Here is a 14,748-nt window from a genome sequence, read left to right on the forward strand (position 1 = left end):
TATAGCCTTTGGACTCTTGGACCAGCTTCACTCGCTTTAGCACTGAACTAACTCTGCAGCCTGTTGACTGACTCCTGGAGACTTTGCAGTTCATATTTTCAGTATTGTGTGTGTTTTTTAAAAATTATTTGCACCATTTGTCCTTTTTTTTTGCAATTGGATTTTGGTCAGTCGTTGTTAAGTGTGTGTGTTTTTTGTGGATTCTGTTGTATTTGTTTTCCTGTGGGTGTCTGTGAGGAAATGAATCTCAAGGTTGTGTATGGCATACGAAACTTTGATAATAAATTTACGTTGAACCTTGTTCAAGGAAGAGGTTAGTAAGGGAGTAATCTGTAATTATGTACTGATCATTTAGCACAATATTTTATATAAGTGCTTATCAGATATAGGTCCATTTATCACTGTATTTCATTCATTGTTCAAATAAAAAGTATCTTGGCAACAACTTCATGGTTCTCACTATGGTCTGCAAAAGTTCTTGAAACGTTCTCATGATGAATGAAGCAATTACAATGCGTAAATGCAGAGCAATAAAGGGTCTTGTTTTGACAATTACAATCATTTTAATACATAGTATTATTCCCTTCAGAATCTGAAATAAAACCTTATGGTGCAGACATCTTCTGCTTGCCATTGTTAGTGTTTTTTATATATGTCAATAAGATAATATCTATTAGTTGGGGAAAGCTTATCTTCAATAACGCAAGAAAGAATGCAAACTCTGTGAACTGTTCCATGTGTCCACATTTCGAATATTGCACAAGTGATAACGTTCTGCATGTTTGTCTTCTTACAATGCATTAATTTGGGCTTCAAACCTCAGAGGGAGGGAGAAACACATTAGCATTGAGGCAACAAAATAAGGTTTGAGCTTCGGAATAGGCCAGTACAACTGCAAACCTAGACTCCCTGTTGTACCTGGAGATGTAATAGAAGTTCTTATTTAGTTATTTTGTAACAAATCGACCTTCTATGCACACGCACACAGATTCCTCGTCACCTCCCATTGGTTATTATGACGGATGTTCCGATGTAATGTGGTAGGACAGGTTCTTGGTGCATTTCTGGTGAAGAGTTCAAAGCTGGGCTTGGGTTTCTGTAACCAGGAGAATTCTTCTCTTCAGCAGCATATCCTCGGTTTTCCATGATGTACCCTGTAAGTGCACAAGGTGACCTTTGGAAGGTGTGCTTAGCAAAGAATTGCCCATAACTTAAGGGTTCAAGCTGGGGTTGACCCGATGTTGCCACACCCAGTGAATCTTGCTGTTCATGTAGCCTTCCTTCATCCAATTTTGTGTTCTCTCTTGTATTACTCACGTTGACCATGTTTGGTTTCTGGTGGTTGAAATGTTCATATGGGACCTCTTTCACACAAATCCTTGTGGCTTGTTCATATGCTGTTTGGCTTGGTATGAGTTGTTGGCCTATCCGGACCTTTGGCTTGGCTGCATCACAGTCTGACTTAGCTAACAACGAATTGTTTAAGGAGGGTGAAAAACACTTGACGACATTACATAATTTCTCCTGAGAATTGTGCCTGAACAGTACTTTACACTCTTCCTTAACAACATGTGGTGTGGTCTGCAGTGCTTCTATTTTGGTTTGCTTCACAGGATTAGCGTAAGGTTTCTCCTTATATTTACTATTTGGTCTTGATGTCGCACAGCTTGGAAGTGTCCCGTAGGTGGCCGCTTCACAGTGTCTGCCAGTAGGCAATACACCTAAGAGTAAAAGAAGGTAAGAAGACAGTGTTAGGCAGCATGAGGAGAGTGCACAACAGCCATTGAGTGAGTCCAAATTGACAACAGGTGTTTCTAATTATCCAAGTTTATTTAGCTAAAATTCAATAATTTTCACCGTCCACTTAAAGTGCTGACAAAATAATGTATTCAAAATTCCTGTTAAGTAATTGATATAATTTATTTTAAAATAGCATAGTACCCATAGCTTATTTAATATTAAAACAACAACAGTTCCATATGTTATTTCAGGCATTTGGGAAGTATGTGACTGAAATCACATAAACCAATCCAATAATTAACCTGAGCTAGCGACATTAGAGACTGCGGGTGCTGGAATCTAGAGCAAAAAAAAACCTGCTGAAGGAGCTCAGTGCGCCAGGCAGCAATTGTGGAGACGAGAGGTCAAAACTGTGCATCAGGACTGAAAACAGAGTGGGAAGAGAGGAGGAGGTGCAAGCCAAGGTCTAGAAGGTGCTTGGGGGACTGCATAGGAAGACCAAAGGAACCATGTAGGGGAGTGGGGGGGGGGGACTAAAAAGGGGAGGGGTGCAGTTAAGAGAGAAGCAGGTGGAAGAAGACAGGGAAAAATGGGGGGCAGATGGAGTCATGGGTTTGGGGGGCAGGAGGCTTGAGGGGGTTGAGCAGGGACGTAAATGCCACAAGTTGTGGAAGGAAGGTGATAATGCACACCATCTAAGGCTAAGATAAGCAGATGGAACCAAAGGAAGATGGAAGCAGATGGAATCCAGTGGGAGAAGTGTGTGGATAATAGGAAGATGGAACCTGGGAGGGAGGAGGATAAGAATGGATTGTGGGTTGCTGGGTGAAGGGATTTAAAGGAAGGGGAAACCAAAATGGGAGGACTAGGGGTGAATTGGAACAAAAGCAGAGAGCACAAGAGGTTAGGGTTACCTGAAATATGAAAATTCAATGTTCAGGGGGAGTACGAGGTGTTATATTGAGCTGTTCTGGGTATTGAAAGCAACATTTGAACAGCTTGGCAAATTAAGTAGAAACCCAAAGATTAAAACGATAGCCTTAGCTTTTATAAAGCAGTGACATAAGCGACCATAAATCAAGCTCAATCATTTGAAGGTAATTGCATAATAGGAAAAGTAATAAAATTATTTTTTATGTTCACAGAGCAGTAAAATGTTTATTATTTATGAGGATTGCATTTTATATACTTCTTGGCAGAAAGACTGATTTGATTCTGTTGGAGAATCAGTTAGTTATCAGCCTAGTTACATGGTTAAATTTGAGATATAATGTTACTTGATGTTCCATTCAATAGCATGATCAAGAACGTCAAATATACAGGCTTATTCTAGTAAATCTCCAACTACATTTGACACATTAACCAAGAACATCTGAGGACCTTATGTTGTCCATAGATATGTGCATTTGTATTCTAGTTTCAAATTTCTACACCTATGCATAAAAAATATAAAACTGAACCAAATGGGGTAGGGGATCCAGTGGGCAAAGTGTGTCAGGAGGGGAGGAGGATGGCTGATTGTGGGGGTAGGGGTGGGACTGGGTGTAGGAAAGGGAAACAAACTAGGAGGACTAGGCATGGATCTGAACCAGAGAGAGTGAGCACAGGAGGTAAAAATAGGTGGAATGTAAAAATACCACCTAATCTCAGCTCCTCTCTTCATCACCCCCTCCCTCCCCCACCTACCTTCCCCTTCACCTGGTTTAATTTATCACCTTCTAGCTTGAACACCTTCCCTCCCCAGCACCATTTTATACTGGCTTCCCCCACCTTCATTTCCACTCCTGATGAAGGGTCTAGGCACAAAGCATCAGTTCTTCATTCTTCTCCAAAGATGCTGTCACACCTGCAGAGTTCCTCCTGCATTTTGTGCACGTTACTCTGGATATCCAGCATCTACAGAATCAATTGTGTTTATAAAGATGCTGGAAAGTCTGATGGCTATTTTATTGCACTTTCCCAGGATATATGCAGACATGAGGATAAGAAAGCATTACACACATCTCCTCACTGCAGGCACATAACCATTATTAAACTGCAACAATTAGTTCACCTTGGAAGAACTGATGCTTGGCTTCCTTTATATGAACCTGTCATGAAATCAGCAAAAAGTGAACTTTTGATTCATTGAATTGTCTACTGGACTGCTAAAGAGCCAGGTAAGGAAATGTCAACCAAAAGCAGCTTTTACAAAACTTACATAGATCACAGAAATAAGGAGAATTTCTTTAGCCAGAGGTGGCAAATCTGTGGACTTCACTGCCACAAACAGCTGCGGAAGCCGTAATTGAGTACATTTAAACCAGAGGTTGATAGGTTCTTGATAAGTAGGGGTGTTAAAGATTACGGGGAGAATAGGCTTGAGACGGATAATAAATCAGACCTGATTGTATGACAGAGAAGATCAGTGCACTGAATGGTCTAATTCTACTTCTATGTCCTATGGTTTTATGTATATTAAGCTTATTTTAATTAATTTCATACTATACAATTTTAGCTTTAAAGTTGGAAGCATCAAATATAACCATGCCGAATCCTATCAAAAGTAGTTCAATCAAATAACACGTGGTAAGAATTAGTGATTTGGGGTAGTATGTTATCTTGAAGCCCCACAAAAAAATTATATAGTGGTATTCAAAATATATAAGGAATGTGAGCTTAGAAAAACAGAGGGCTATGTGGTAGGGAAACTCTAGGCAGTTTCTGGAGTAAGTTACATGATCAGTACAACATTGTGGGCTGAAGGACCTGTAATGTGTTGTAGATTTCTATGTTCTATGTAAATATTCCTGAATTGTTGATATATACTCCTCTTTCATTTAATCTCATTTAAGATTGATCAAAGACATAATTTTTGTCAATGTGCATTATGTAGTTGCTGATTTGCTCAGGTTACAGAGGTAGCCACATAGAGAAGTTGATCAACAGTGAGTCACGTAAGTATCTCTGAGTAAAACAACATCACTTACACTCATAGCTCTGTGTAGAACAATACTGGGATTCACTGATGTGGTGATCCGGCAGGCTTTTTGAGGCAGTCAGATTCTGCGCTGCTGATGAGCTTGTCAGATGCCAGCGGTTGTCATTGGTAGCTTGAAATGCACCCACGTAGAACCTTGCAGTTTCAGACGATGGCCCTTGACTCTGACCTGCCTTGCTAGGTGCCATCTGCTTTTTGCTGCCAAGCACTTGTGGGTCCAATGGGAAGTGTCCGTAGGTGTAGGGGAAAGGGAGCCCATATGAAGAGGCATAAAGGAGTTCATTATTCTCCTGGTGGGAAGCATTTTCCTGGGGTGATAGAACATTCAGCGAGGGGCTGCCTCCCCAGCTACCGGCATGGTCACAATCGGATTTCTCAGTTTGGAATGAATTATACTGCTGCAAATGTAATAAAGAGGAAAAGAACGTCTCTTGTAACAGAGGAACTGCATTCCAAGAACAAGTTTAATTTCATTGTACAGGCTATTTCAAATTTATTTTAAAAAGATATATTTTTGAATTCTTTTTATTATTTATATTCATCTTCCTGAATGAATGACACTGTATTTTCTAGAGCTTTTTAATAAAAATACGCACAAGCATGTCATCCAATTCCACAATTTTCTCATTTCACAAGGTGGTATCCATCATTAAGGACCCTCACCACCCTGGACATGCCCTCTTCTCATTACTACCATCAGGGAGGAGGTACAGGAGTCTGAATGTAGAGTGGAGAGTATATTGACTGGCTGCATCACAGCTTGGTGTGGAATTTGAATGGAAAATCCTACAAAAAGTAATGGATACAGTCCAGTCCATCGCAGATAAAGCCCTCCCCACCATTGAGCACATCTACGTGAAGCATTGTCACAGGACCTCGACGGGGACATCATCAGGGACCCCGATCACCCAGGACATGCTCTCTTCTCACTACTGCCACCGGGAAGAAGGTACAGAAGCCTCAGGACTCACGCCACTAGGTTCAGGAACAGCTATCACCCCTCAGCCATCATGCTCTTGAAACAAATAACTTTACTGAACTTTACTTGCCCCATCATTGAAATGTTCCCACAACCAATGGACTCGCTTTCAAGGACTCTTCATCTCATGTACTCGATACTTATTTACTGATGCTTGTATTAGCACAATTTGTTGTCTTTTGCACACTGATAGATGGCCAATGTTGGTGCCGTCTTTCATCGACTCTGTTCTAGTTATTATTCTATTATGGACTTATTGGGTATGCCCACAAGAAAATGAATCTCTGGGTTGTATATGGTGACGTTATGTACGTTGATAACAAAATTTACTTCGAAGTTTTGAACTTGAAGACACATACTCAACACTTCAGGAACAATTTCTTCCCCTCTGTCATCAGATTTCTGAACAGACAACGTGCCCATGAACACTAACTCACTTCCTGCCCTAATTTGCACTAATTGTTATGTATTTCTTATTGTGACTTTCAGTAATATTTTTATGTCTTGCACTGTACTGCTGCCACAAAACAACAAATTTCATGACATACATCGGTTTTAATAAACCTGATTCTGATTCCTTCTTTTGCAGTAAGTTCACAGCACTGTGTCCAAATTCCTTGATAAAATACCATTCATGTACAATTTATCTCTAGGTGTGCTTAAGCCAACGAAGAAAAAGTGGCATAGATCAGCTTGAACAAAGAGCAACACCTCAGCCTTGACAATTCTAATTATGACACATAATTTTGAAAAATTTTGAACTTCTTGCACTCTTCATAAATTACCTTGCCCTGCCAGCTGAATAGCAATAAAATATCCCTCTGCTTTGTCAATGTTAATTTGTTATATTAAAAGTGATTAGAAAATTAGTTTAATATCACTTGAGTTTATTCACATTGACTATGACAGACATAGTTAGTACATCACTTTCTGGCAATCTCAAACATTATGTATTTTGTTGTGTAGATTGCTTCCTGGTGTTCCAGTGAGATGTAGACACTCTATGTACCCACAATGTTCACTTAATGTTTTATTTATGATTCTGCCAACGTTGGTTTTAGCTTGCTCCAAGTACTATTGTTGTAGAATATTGTCCTTGCTGTGGAGGCCAAGTCATTGGATATATCTCAGCTGGAGGTTGATAGGTTATTGATTAGTCAGGGTGTCAAAGGTTACAGAGAGAAGGCTGGAGAATGGGGTTGAGAGGGATAATAAAACAACCATGATGGAATAGTGGAGCAGACTCAATGGCCCAAATGGGCTAATTCTGCCCCTATGTCTTATAATCTTATAGAATCTGAATTTTACTCCATTCTGTAGATTTTAGTAGATAACCAAGGCCGATGCAGCTGCAATATTGAAGAATTTGGATCAAAACAAGCTCTTTTCCCATGATACCACAAAGCCTCATTGAAAGATAATCACAGGGATCACCCAGCATTTTGGCACCATTTATCCCTAAATTAAGCATAATTAAGTAAATTATTTCTCTCCTGTTTATGAGCCCTTACTGCCTGTGCATTTCCTCATATTATAGCACTGACTTAACTTCAAAAACATTTCATTCCATTGAATAGCTTTGGGGTTTCCATAGGGTGCCACATTATTTTTCTTTCTTAATCCAGAGCTGTAGTGTGATAGGAGAATCCAATGGATGTCCACTGTTGTCTGGATAGGATAGGATGTATATGAGGATATTGACTGTGAATAGCAGTAACCTCATCAATATTACTGCTCATAATTACTGTTTGAGTTTCCATAAACTAAATAGCCAACATTAGGTGTCTACAGCTGGATGTGACCATCTTGCAGGAGATAATTTTCTTGTTCTTTTGCTGATTATAGGATGCTTTGTGCCTGTGACGCTGATGCAAATAATTTTTTTCATTGCAGTTATACATGCACGTACTTGTGCATTTGATAATAAGTGCAATATTTTTATGTTTAGATGTGGTGGGTTTGGACTGAATGAATTTCTTATTTCTGACTCCCTAACATCTTAAATTTTCAGGGTTCCACGCTAGCCAAGAATTCACGATTCACATGGTTAATCACCCCTGAAGCTACAAGGAGCACTGGCACAAGAAAGCAGCATCCATTACTAGAGACCCCCACCATTCAAGCCATTCTCTCCTCCCACTGTTGCCATCAGGAAGGACATACATGAGCCTTAGGTTCCACTCCACCAGCTTCAGGAACAGTTATTATCCTTCAAACATCAAGTTCCTGAACCAGAGTGGATAACATTGCTCACTTCAACACTCAACAACCAATGGACTCACTTTTAAGTTCTCTACAACTCATGCTCTCGATATTATTGTCTGTCTATCCATTGTATTTTCACAGTTTGTCTTCTTTTGCACTTCAGTTGGTTATCCATCTTTGTGTGTAGTTTTTCACTGATTCCATTGTATGTACTTGTATCTATTGTGAATGCCCAGAAGAAAATGAATCTTAGAAGAGTGTATAGTGATGTATATGCACTTTGATAATAAATTTACTTTGAAATTTGAACTCTCTTCTTGTTACTTAAAGCAATGCAAAGAAAAAGCATTTCAGGATGTATATTGTATACATTTTTCTGACATTAAATGTACCTTTGAAACCTTTGAAATCCCATGACATTATGACATGGGCATTATTTAGTGTGAGTTGAACATGGCTGCAAATTGGATGTTCGGTGCTACTGGAACGCTACTCTCCCACAAACGAGAACTGTTTGTCAATAAATCACTGGAGCAACTGAAAATTAGGGATACAATTTCTTAATGAATGGGCTCTATAATTGGCTTAATTAATGGTCCCAGTATGTAATGCAACCTAAGGTCATCAAGTAAGAGAACAGTTGAAATAATGGAATGTCACTCCTGAAATGCAATATCATCCCTGGTAATTCCTTAAATGTTGAAAGATTACCTTTATTTGTCTCCTATACATCACAACCTACAGTGAAATGTGGCATTTGCATCAAATCAAATCAAATCAGCGAGGATTGTGCTGGGCAGTCTGCAGTTGTCGCCACACTTCCGGTGCCAACATAGCATCCCACAACTCGCAAACCTTCACCTGTACACCTTTGGAATGTGGGAGGAAACTGGAGCACCTGGAGGTTATGGGGATAACATACAAACCCTTTGCAGACAGTGGTTGAACTCAGCCTGGGTCACTGGCGCTGTAATAGAAAGGGCCAATCTCCTTTAGAAGGGATATCACTAGAAGTGTTACTGTGATACACACTATGGTCAGTAAATACTGTTTCATTTAGTTTCCATTCCCTTGCTTTTAAAGTAATCTTTCTTCTGCAACCCCACCCTTAATCCAATCATTCTTTCTTCTGCTGTGGTTGTTATTCTGTATTTATGGTTCTCCAATTCACCCATGTTCCATTTGTTTATAAAAGAAACATGACCAATAAAAAATTGAAATTACCACACAGAATCAGGCCATTTGGCCATTTCCCAGCATTTGTCTTGAGCTCTGGCAGGCTAATTGGCTCTTTAATTGCTCTTCCAAATACTTCTCAAATGTAGTGAATGCTTTGGCCTCCACATCCCTTTTAGAAAAGGTTGAAACTTGTTAAGTGATGTGATTTTGTAACATTTTCTCAGTACTACCATCAGGGAGGATGTACAGGAGCTTGACAATGAATACTTCACATTTTTGGAACAGTTTTTTACCCTCTGACATCAGGTTTCTAACCATGACCTTATTATTCCTGTTCTGTACAATTTCTATATTTTACTTTGTATTGTAACTTATATTAATCTTTATTTCTTGCAATGTACTGCTGTCACACAATCAAGAGATTTCACAACATTTGTCAGTGATAATAAAAAATAAATCTCTCTCTCTCTCTCTCTCCTCCCCTCCCCCCCCCCCCCCCCCCGCAACAGAAACTGCTGGAGGAATTCAGCAGGGCAGCCGCATCTATGGGAAAGAGTACGGTTGATGTTTCATGCCAAGACCCAACCACTCTCTATCTTTCTCTTTCTCCCATCCCCCTTCCCTGTCCCCCTCCCCTCTATCTTTCTCTCTCACTCTCTCCCCTCTCCCCCTTTCAGGCTTCATCCATACTAGACCAGATAATTTTAAAAATGCTGGTTTCACGTAAAAACAATAGGCGTCCGCATTATGTATTTTTAGAAATATCTCTGTCCTCATTGAAAAGGAGATTTCAGTGAATCTCCTCCTACTGCGCATGCGCAGGACACATCTACCAAAAACAAGCGACATGTTTAGTGTCAAATCTCACCGTGAAAGTGTGCATTTGTGTAGTTACAGACTAGAAAAACTTAAAATGACAGACAGCTGTTGGCTGTCACGCAAGAGAACTTAAAAGTAAAAAAAAACAAATACTGGAGTGTACGGAGGCAACTGACAGGGAGTTCACGGACAGATTGACCCGGCTGATGACGAACATTGAAATACTAACTAACTCTGTTGCATTAATAAAGCCCCTTGTTAAATGTATAAAACATGTCTGCATCAGTATTATCTTGTATTTCCATACAATGTTACATTAGGCTGTTACAATTCTATTGTCCGAGAAGTACTTGCATAAATAGGTAAACCACCTTCATATGAGCAAGGACAGAAAACAGGGCAAAGTGAGTACAGTATACTTATTTATTCAGTAAGTTATGGGTCAAAGTATTTGTTGAGAACATTTCTAACTCTTCTGGCATCAGTCTCATTGCCGTCTGTTCTGAAACTGTTAGATTGTGCGGGGGGTTGCGTTCAGGAAAACAATGAAATGGCGCGCTGCCGTCTGACAGTGTTTTCAGATTTCTCCGGTTACCCCAGCCAAACAGATCTGCCCGAGCGGCATTTTCAAAAATACCCACTTTGGACAGTGTTTCTAAAAAGCTCCGGTTTGAGGTTTTTCGCGTTTTAGCGTTGACAGAGAGTAAAAACAAGAGAAAAAGCTTCGGTTACAGATTTATCCGGTGTAGTGTGGACGTAGCTTCACTCTCTCCCCTTCCCCCTCCCCCCACCTTGCCACCTAGCAATCCCTAGCTTAAACATGGGACAATTTACAAACTTACTAACTGGTACATCTTCAGACTGTACAAGGAAACCAGAACACTTGGAGAAAACCCACACATTTCACACATGAATGTATAGACTCCTTACAGACGATTTCCGAATTGAACTCTGAAATCTGACACCCCAAGCTGTAATAGCATTGTGCTAACCTCTACACTACTGTGGCATCCTTCTGTATTAACTCATTGTTACTTTTAGAGATTTCCCTGCTAAAGGAAATTGGTCCTCTTTGGTTTCCTGTTGAAGCCTTTCACAAAATTATAGGATGTGGAAACCACAGAAAGGATGCAGAGGAGATTTACAAGGATGTCGCCTGGATTGGGGGGGGGGGGGCATGCCTTATGAGAATAGGTTGAGTGAACTTGGCCTTTTCTCCTTGGAGCGACAGAGGATGAGGGATGACCTGATAGAGGTGTATAAGATGATGAGAGGCATTGATCGTGTGGATAGTCAGAGGCTTTTTCCCAGTGCTGAAATGGCTAGCACAAGAAGGCACAGTTTTAAGGTGCTTGGAAGTAGGTACAGAGGAGACGTTAGGGGTAAGTTTTTTATGCAGAGTGTGGTGAATGCGTGGAATGGGCTGCCAGTGACAGTGGAGGAGGCGGATACGATAGAGTCTTTTAAGAGACTTCTGTACAGGTACATGGAGCTTAGAAAAATAGAGGGCTATGGGTAACACTAGGTAATTTCTAAGGTAAGGACATGTTCGGCACAGCTTTGTGGGCCGAAGGGTTTCTATTGTGCTGTAGATTTTCTATGTTTCTACTGTAATTAAATCTCCACTCAGTATTCTTTCTCCCCCAAAAAAGTAACACTAAACCAGATAATCTCTCATTGTACATATAATTTTGCAGTCTTTGTAAATCTCCTTAGCACACTCTCCAGAACTATCAAAGATTTCCTAAAATCTAGAATTGTACAATGATACAATGTTGAAAGAAGGCCATTTGGTTCCTTAGGCATGCACATTGGAAGATTATTCTATTTGGTCTTGCTTCCCTCCTCCTCCTCCTCCTCCTCCCTCACCCTTCCCCTCCCTCATGTATTTTTTCTTCAAATGATAACCTGATTCATCTGAAATATTATTACTGAATTTACTTTCACTTCTCCTTCAGCCAATCCCAGCCAGTTAGCAATTCAGGAAGATCCCAGGTTTGATTCCTGTTTCAGGGACAGTGATGAAAACAGTGTTTCTGCAAGTGGCTCCTAGATATGAAAAATAAATTCTTGCTTGGATTTAGGTTCTACAATTATAAATTTAGCTCTCTAAAACCTTAGTTATACTACACTTGGAATATTGTGTTCAGTTCTGGTCACCCAGTATAGGAAGGATGTAGAATCTTCAGAGAGGGTGCAGAGGAGATATACCAGGATGTTGCCTGGATTAGAGAGCATGTCTTATGAAGTTAGGTTGAGTGAGTTAGGGCTTTCTCTTTGGGAGGAAGGAGGGCAAGAGGTGAGTTGATAGAGCTGTGCAAGGTAATAAAGGGTCTAGATCGAATGGATAGCATTTTCCAGGGGCAGAAATGGCTAAACCAGAGAGCATAATTTTTAAGGTAATTTGAGGAAAGTATAGGGGATACGTCAGAGGTAGGTTGTTGCACAGGGAGTGGTGGGTGTGTGGAAATTCCTACCAGGCGCGGTGGTAGAGGCAGATGCATTACAGGTATTTAAAATGTTTCTAGAAAGGCACATGTATGATAGAAAAATGGAGGGCTACGTATCAGGGAAGCGTTATATTGATCTCGGAGTAGATTAAATGGTCGGCACAACATTATGGGCTGAAAAGCCTGTACTGTCCTATGTTCTATATTAATCAATTGAACAAAACTCTAAGCCCCACAGAAGAGAAAGAAAAGCCTGCCAACCCACACAACTGAATATTGGGCACTGGAATGAGGCTGGAGATAACATAAGCTGGGATGGAATAGTTTTAACAGCAGTGGTAAACATCTGAAATTTTATAGTAATGAGTTTTGAAAAAGTGACTGAAGAAAAGCTAGTGCAACTTCTTAAAGCTTGCTTCACATACCATTGAATTGGTTTAAGTTGCATTAAGTCCAAACTATGACCGTGAACTGTGAACTGTCTTGTATTATGAGATGGACATACAATGCTTCCTTTATTTAAATCTTTAAAATTATTACTGTGGTGAAAAGCAATGAGAATTTAAAAATAAGTGGGCTGGTAGCTGTCACTTCCTTCTCCAACTTTATGTAAATACTTGAAAATGGTTGAATGTATAATTAAGAAATCAGTTATTTTCTGATGTGAATATGTATCAAGTTTGGAAGGTAGGATTCTGCATGGTATTGGGATAGAACGAACTCTTTGCTGCTCTAATCTGATGCAGGTTTGTACAGCTCCAGTTCATGCCCTTGACGGTACTCTCAATGAGAAGCTGAGATCGCACATTAGATGCTTCCCGCGTAGGAAGTAGACAAAGCTCACATGAGTCACCCTGGGTGACATCTGTACTTCCTTAATCAAGAAAGACATTGCTGGAGAGGCCAACAAGAAGATCAACTAATTTTTTTTCCATCCCTTTCTTCAAATTGCACCATGTAACATTCCATTGAGGCATAGTAACAGGAAGTAAAGTTGATGCTTCCTGTGAGGAAAAAAAGGAACAGCATTCCTCAGCTCAAACATTAATTCCAGTGGTACCTAGACAAGGGGATCTGGGAGTGATGTGAGGAAAAGGTTCCATAATTTGTACCTGTGGGTATGGAGACGTCTTTAGCTTTGACTTCAGCTTGGAGATTTTAGGTTTAAGTTGTTTTTGGTTTTCATGTGAGGTAGACAGCAACATCTTGTACGGAAAGGATGCCTTGATGGCGATGCTCTGATCCAGTGATAATTGCAGTTCCTTGTATTCAATATCCCTGCAACATAAGATCCAATAACACAATGATGTGAGGTAACGTGAGTCACAAACAAAATTATTTTAAAAGGGTTAAGAGTAGCCTTGATAGGGGACTGACAGGGGATTAATGTGAATTTATTATCCAGCCTTCCGAAAATAGCTCACGGAGGAAATTAAATCCACAAGTGTACAAACAGTAGTATTTACAGTAATTAACTGATGCCGGCTTATATCCGTTTAATATTCCAATCTGTCTTTGTGTCAGGCACCAGTTGACGGCCTTGTCCTGGTCATTTCCTTTTGACTAGGGCTGCCTGTCATACATCTGGAATGTGCCTGGAGTTTGCCGCTGATTTCACCAGCGCTCACAAAGCCTGGTTTTTATATTAAATAAAAATTAAACTGAAAATTTATTGCACACTGGCGTGTGACAGGAATTGACTGCTGAGGAAGTGGCTTGTAATTCTTTTCTCTCTGTAGTGTATGCATTCTGGACTGTGCAATCCAATAGTATTTATAATCAGCCAATCATGCACATTTATCTGTGTATTTTGTCAAAAGGTGGTTTAATATCCATTTATTACTCCCGTTATTTGTGGCCCATTGACATGACAAGGATGCATTGTTTTATAGCCTGCAGTTTTCTTGGAAGCAGTTTAATTTACAGCAATAGGGGATGACAGTTAATCATAGTTAATCTGCATGAGTGTATTAATATTGCAATAATACATCATTTTAGCATTAACAAAATTATAAAAAGGCTGTCCAATGCAGTTATGTGTATACATATGTGAATTGACTGAATGGTTGAGACTTAGCTAGTGAAATGGCAGAAATTTTATTCTTGGAAGTCAAAGAATGAAGTGGGGATCTGAGAATGCTAATATGTAAATCACAAAGGAATGGACTTCATGTTCAGAGCAGTGGGACAGAAACAGAGAGGAAATTAGAAGAATCTCATTGAAATCTATTGAATATTGAAAGGTCTAGATAGAATGGACATGGTCACATATTCAACAATTCAGGAACAGCTCTTACCCTCTGCCATCAGATTTTTGAATGGACGTTGAACCCATGAACACGACCCCACTACTTTTTCATTTCTATTTTTGTGCTATTTATTTAATTTAACTGTTT

At 39.8% G+C, this 14,748-nt stretch overlaps 2 protein-coding genes across 8 annotated transcripts in view; one reads left to right on the top strand and one right to left on the bottom strand.

Moving 5' to 3' along the window:
• Positions 1–7,844, top strand: part of hlcs (holocarboxylase synthetase (biotin-(proprionyl-CoA-carboxylase (ATP-hydrolysing)) ligase)) — a 192,737-nt gene extending 184,893 nt beyond the window's left edge. The window contains exon 13 of one of the 2 annotated variants that reach the window (XR_009511888.1): positions 7,711–7,844. The gene's annotated coding sequence lies outside the window, so the exon portion shown is untranslated. The remainder of the gene's footprint in view (positions 1–7,710) is intronic. The other variant, XR_009511889.1, reaches the window with a different exon arrangement.
• The window catches only part of sim2 (SIM bHLH transcription factor 2), an 89,173-nt gene continuing 74,946 nt past the window's right edge, over positions 522–14,748 (bottom strand). For 5 of the 6 annotated variants that reach the window (XM_059968849.1, XM_059968847.1, XM_059968845.1 and 2 more), the window contains exons 9-11: positions 13,465–13,630; positions 4,710–5,118; positions 522–1,721 (exon numbers count right to left, since the gene is read on the bottom strand). In XM_059968849.1, the coding sequence (XP_059824832.1) occupies positions 997–1,721; positions 4,710–5,118; positions 13,465–13,630 (1,300 nt within the window). In that variant the 3' untranslated portion in view covers positions 522–996. Of the gene's footprint in view, positions 1,722–4,709; positions 5,119–8,005; positions 8,124–13,464; positions 13,631–14,748 lie in introns of those variants that run through there. The other variant, XM_059968850.1, reaches the window with a different exon arrangement.

This window comes from Hypanus sabinus, chromosome 4, assembly GCF_030144855.1.
Source record: "Hypanus sabinus isolate sHypSab1 chromosome 4, sHypSab1.hap1, whole genome shotgun sequence".
Classification (NCBI taxonomy): Eukaryota; Metazoa; Chordata; class Chondrichthyes; order Myliobatiformes; family Dasyatidae; genus Hypanus; species Hypanus sabinus.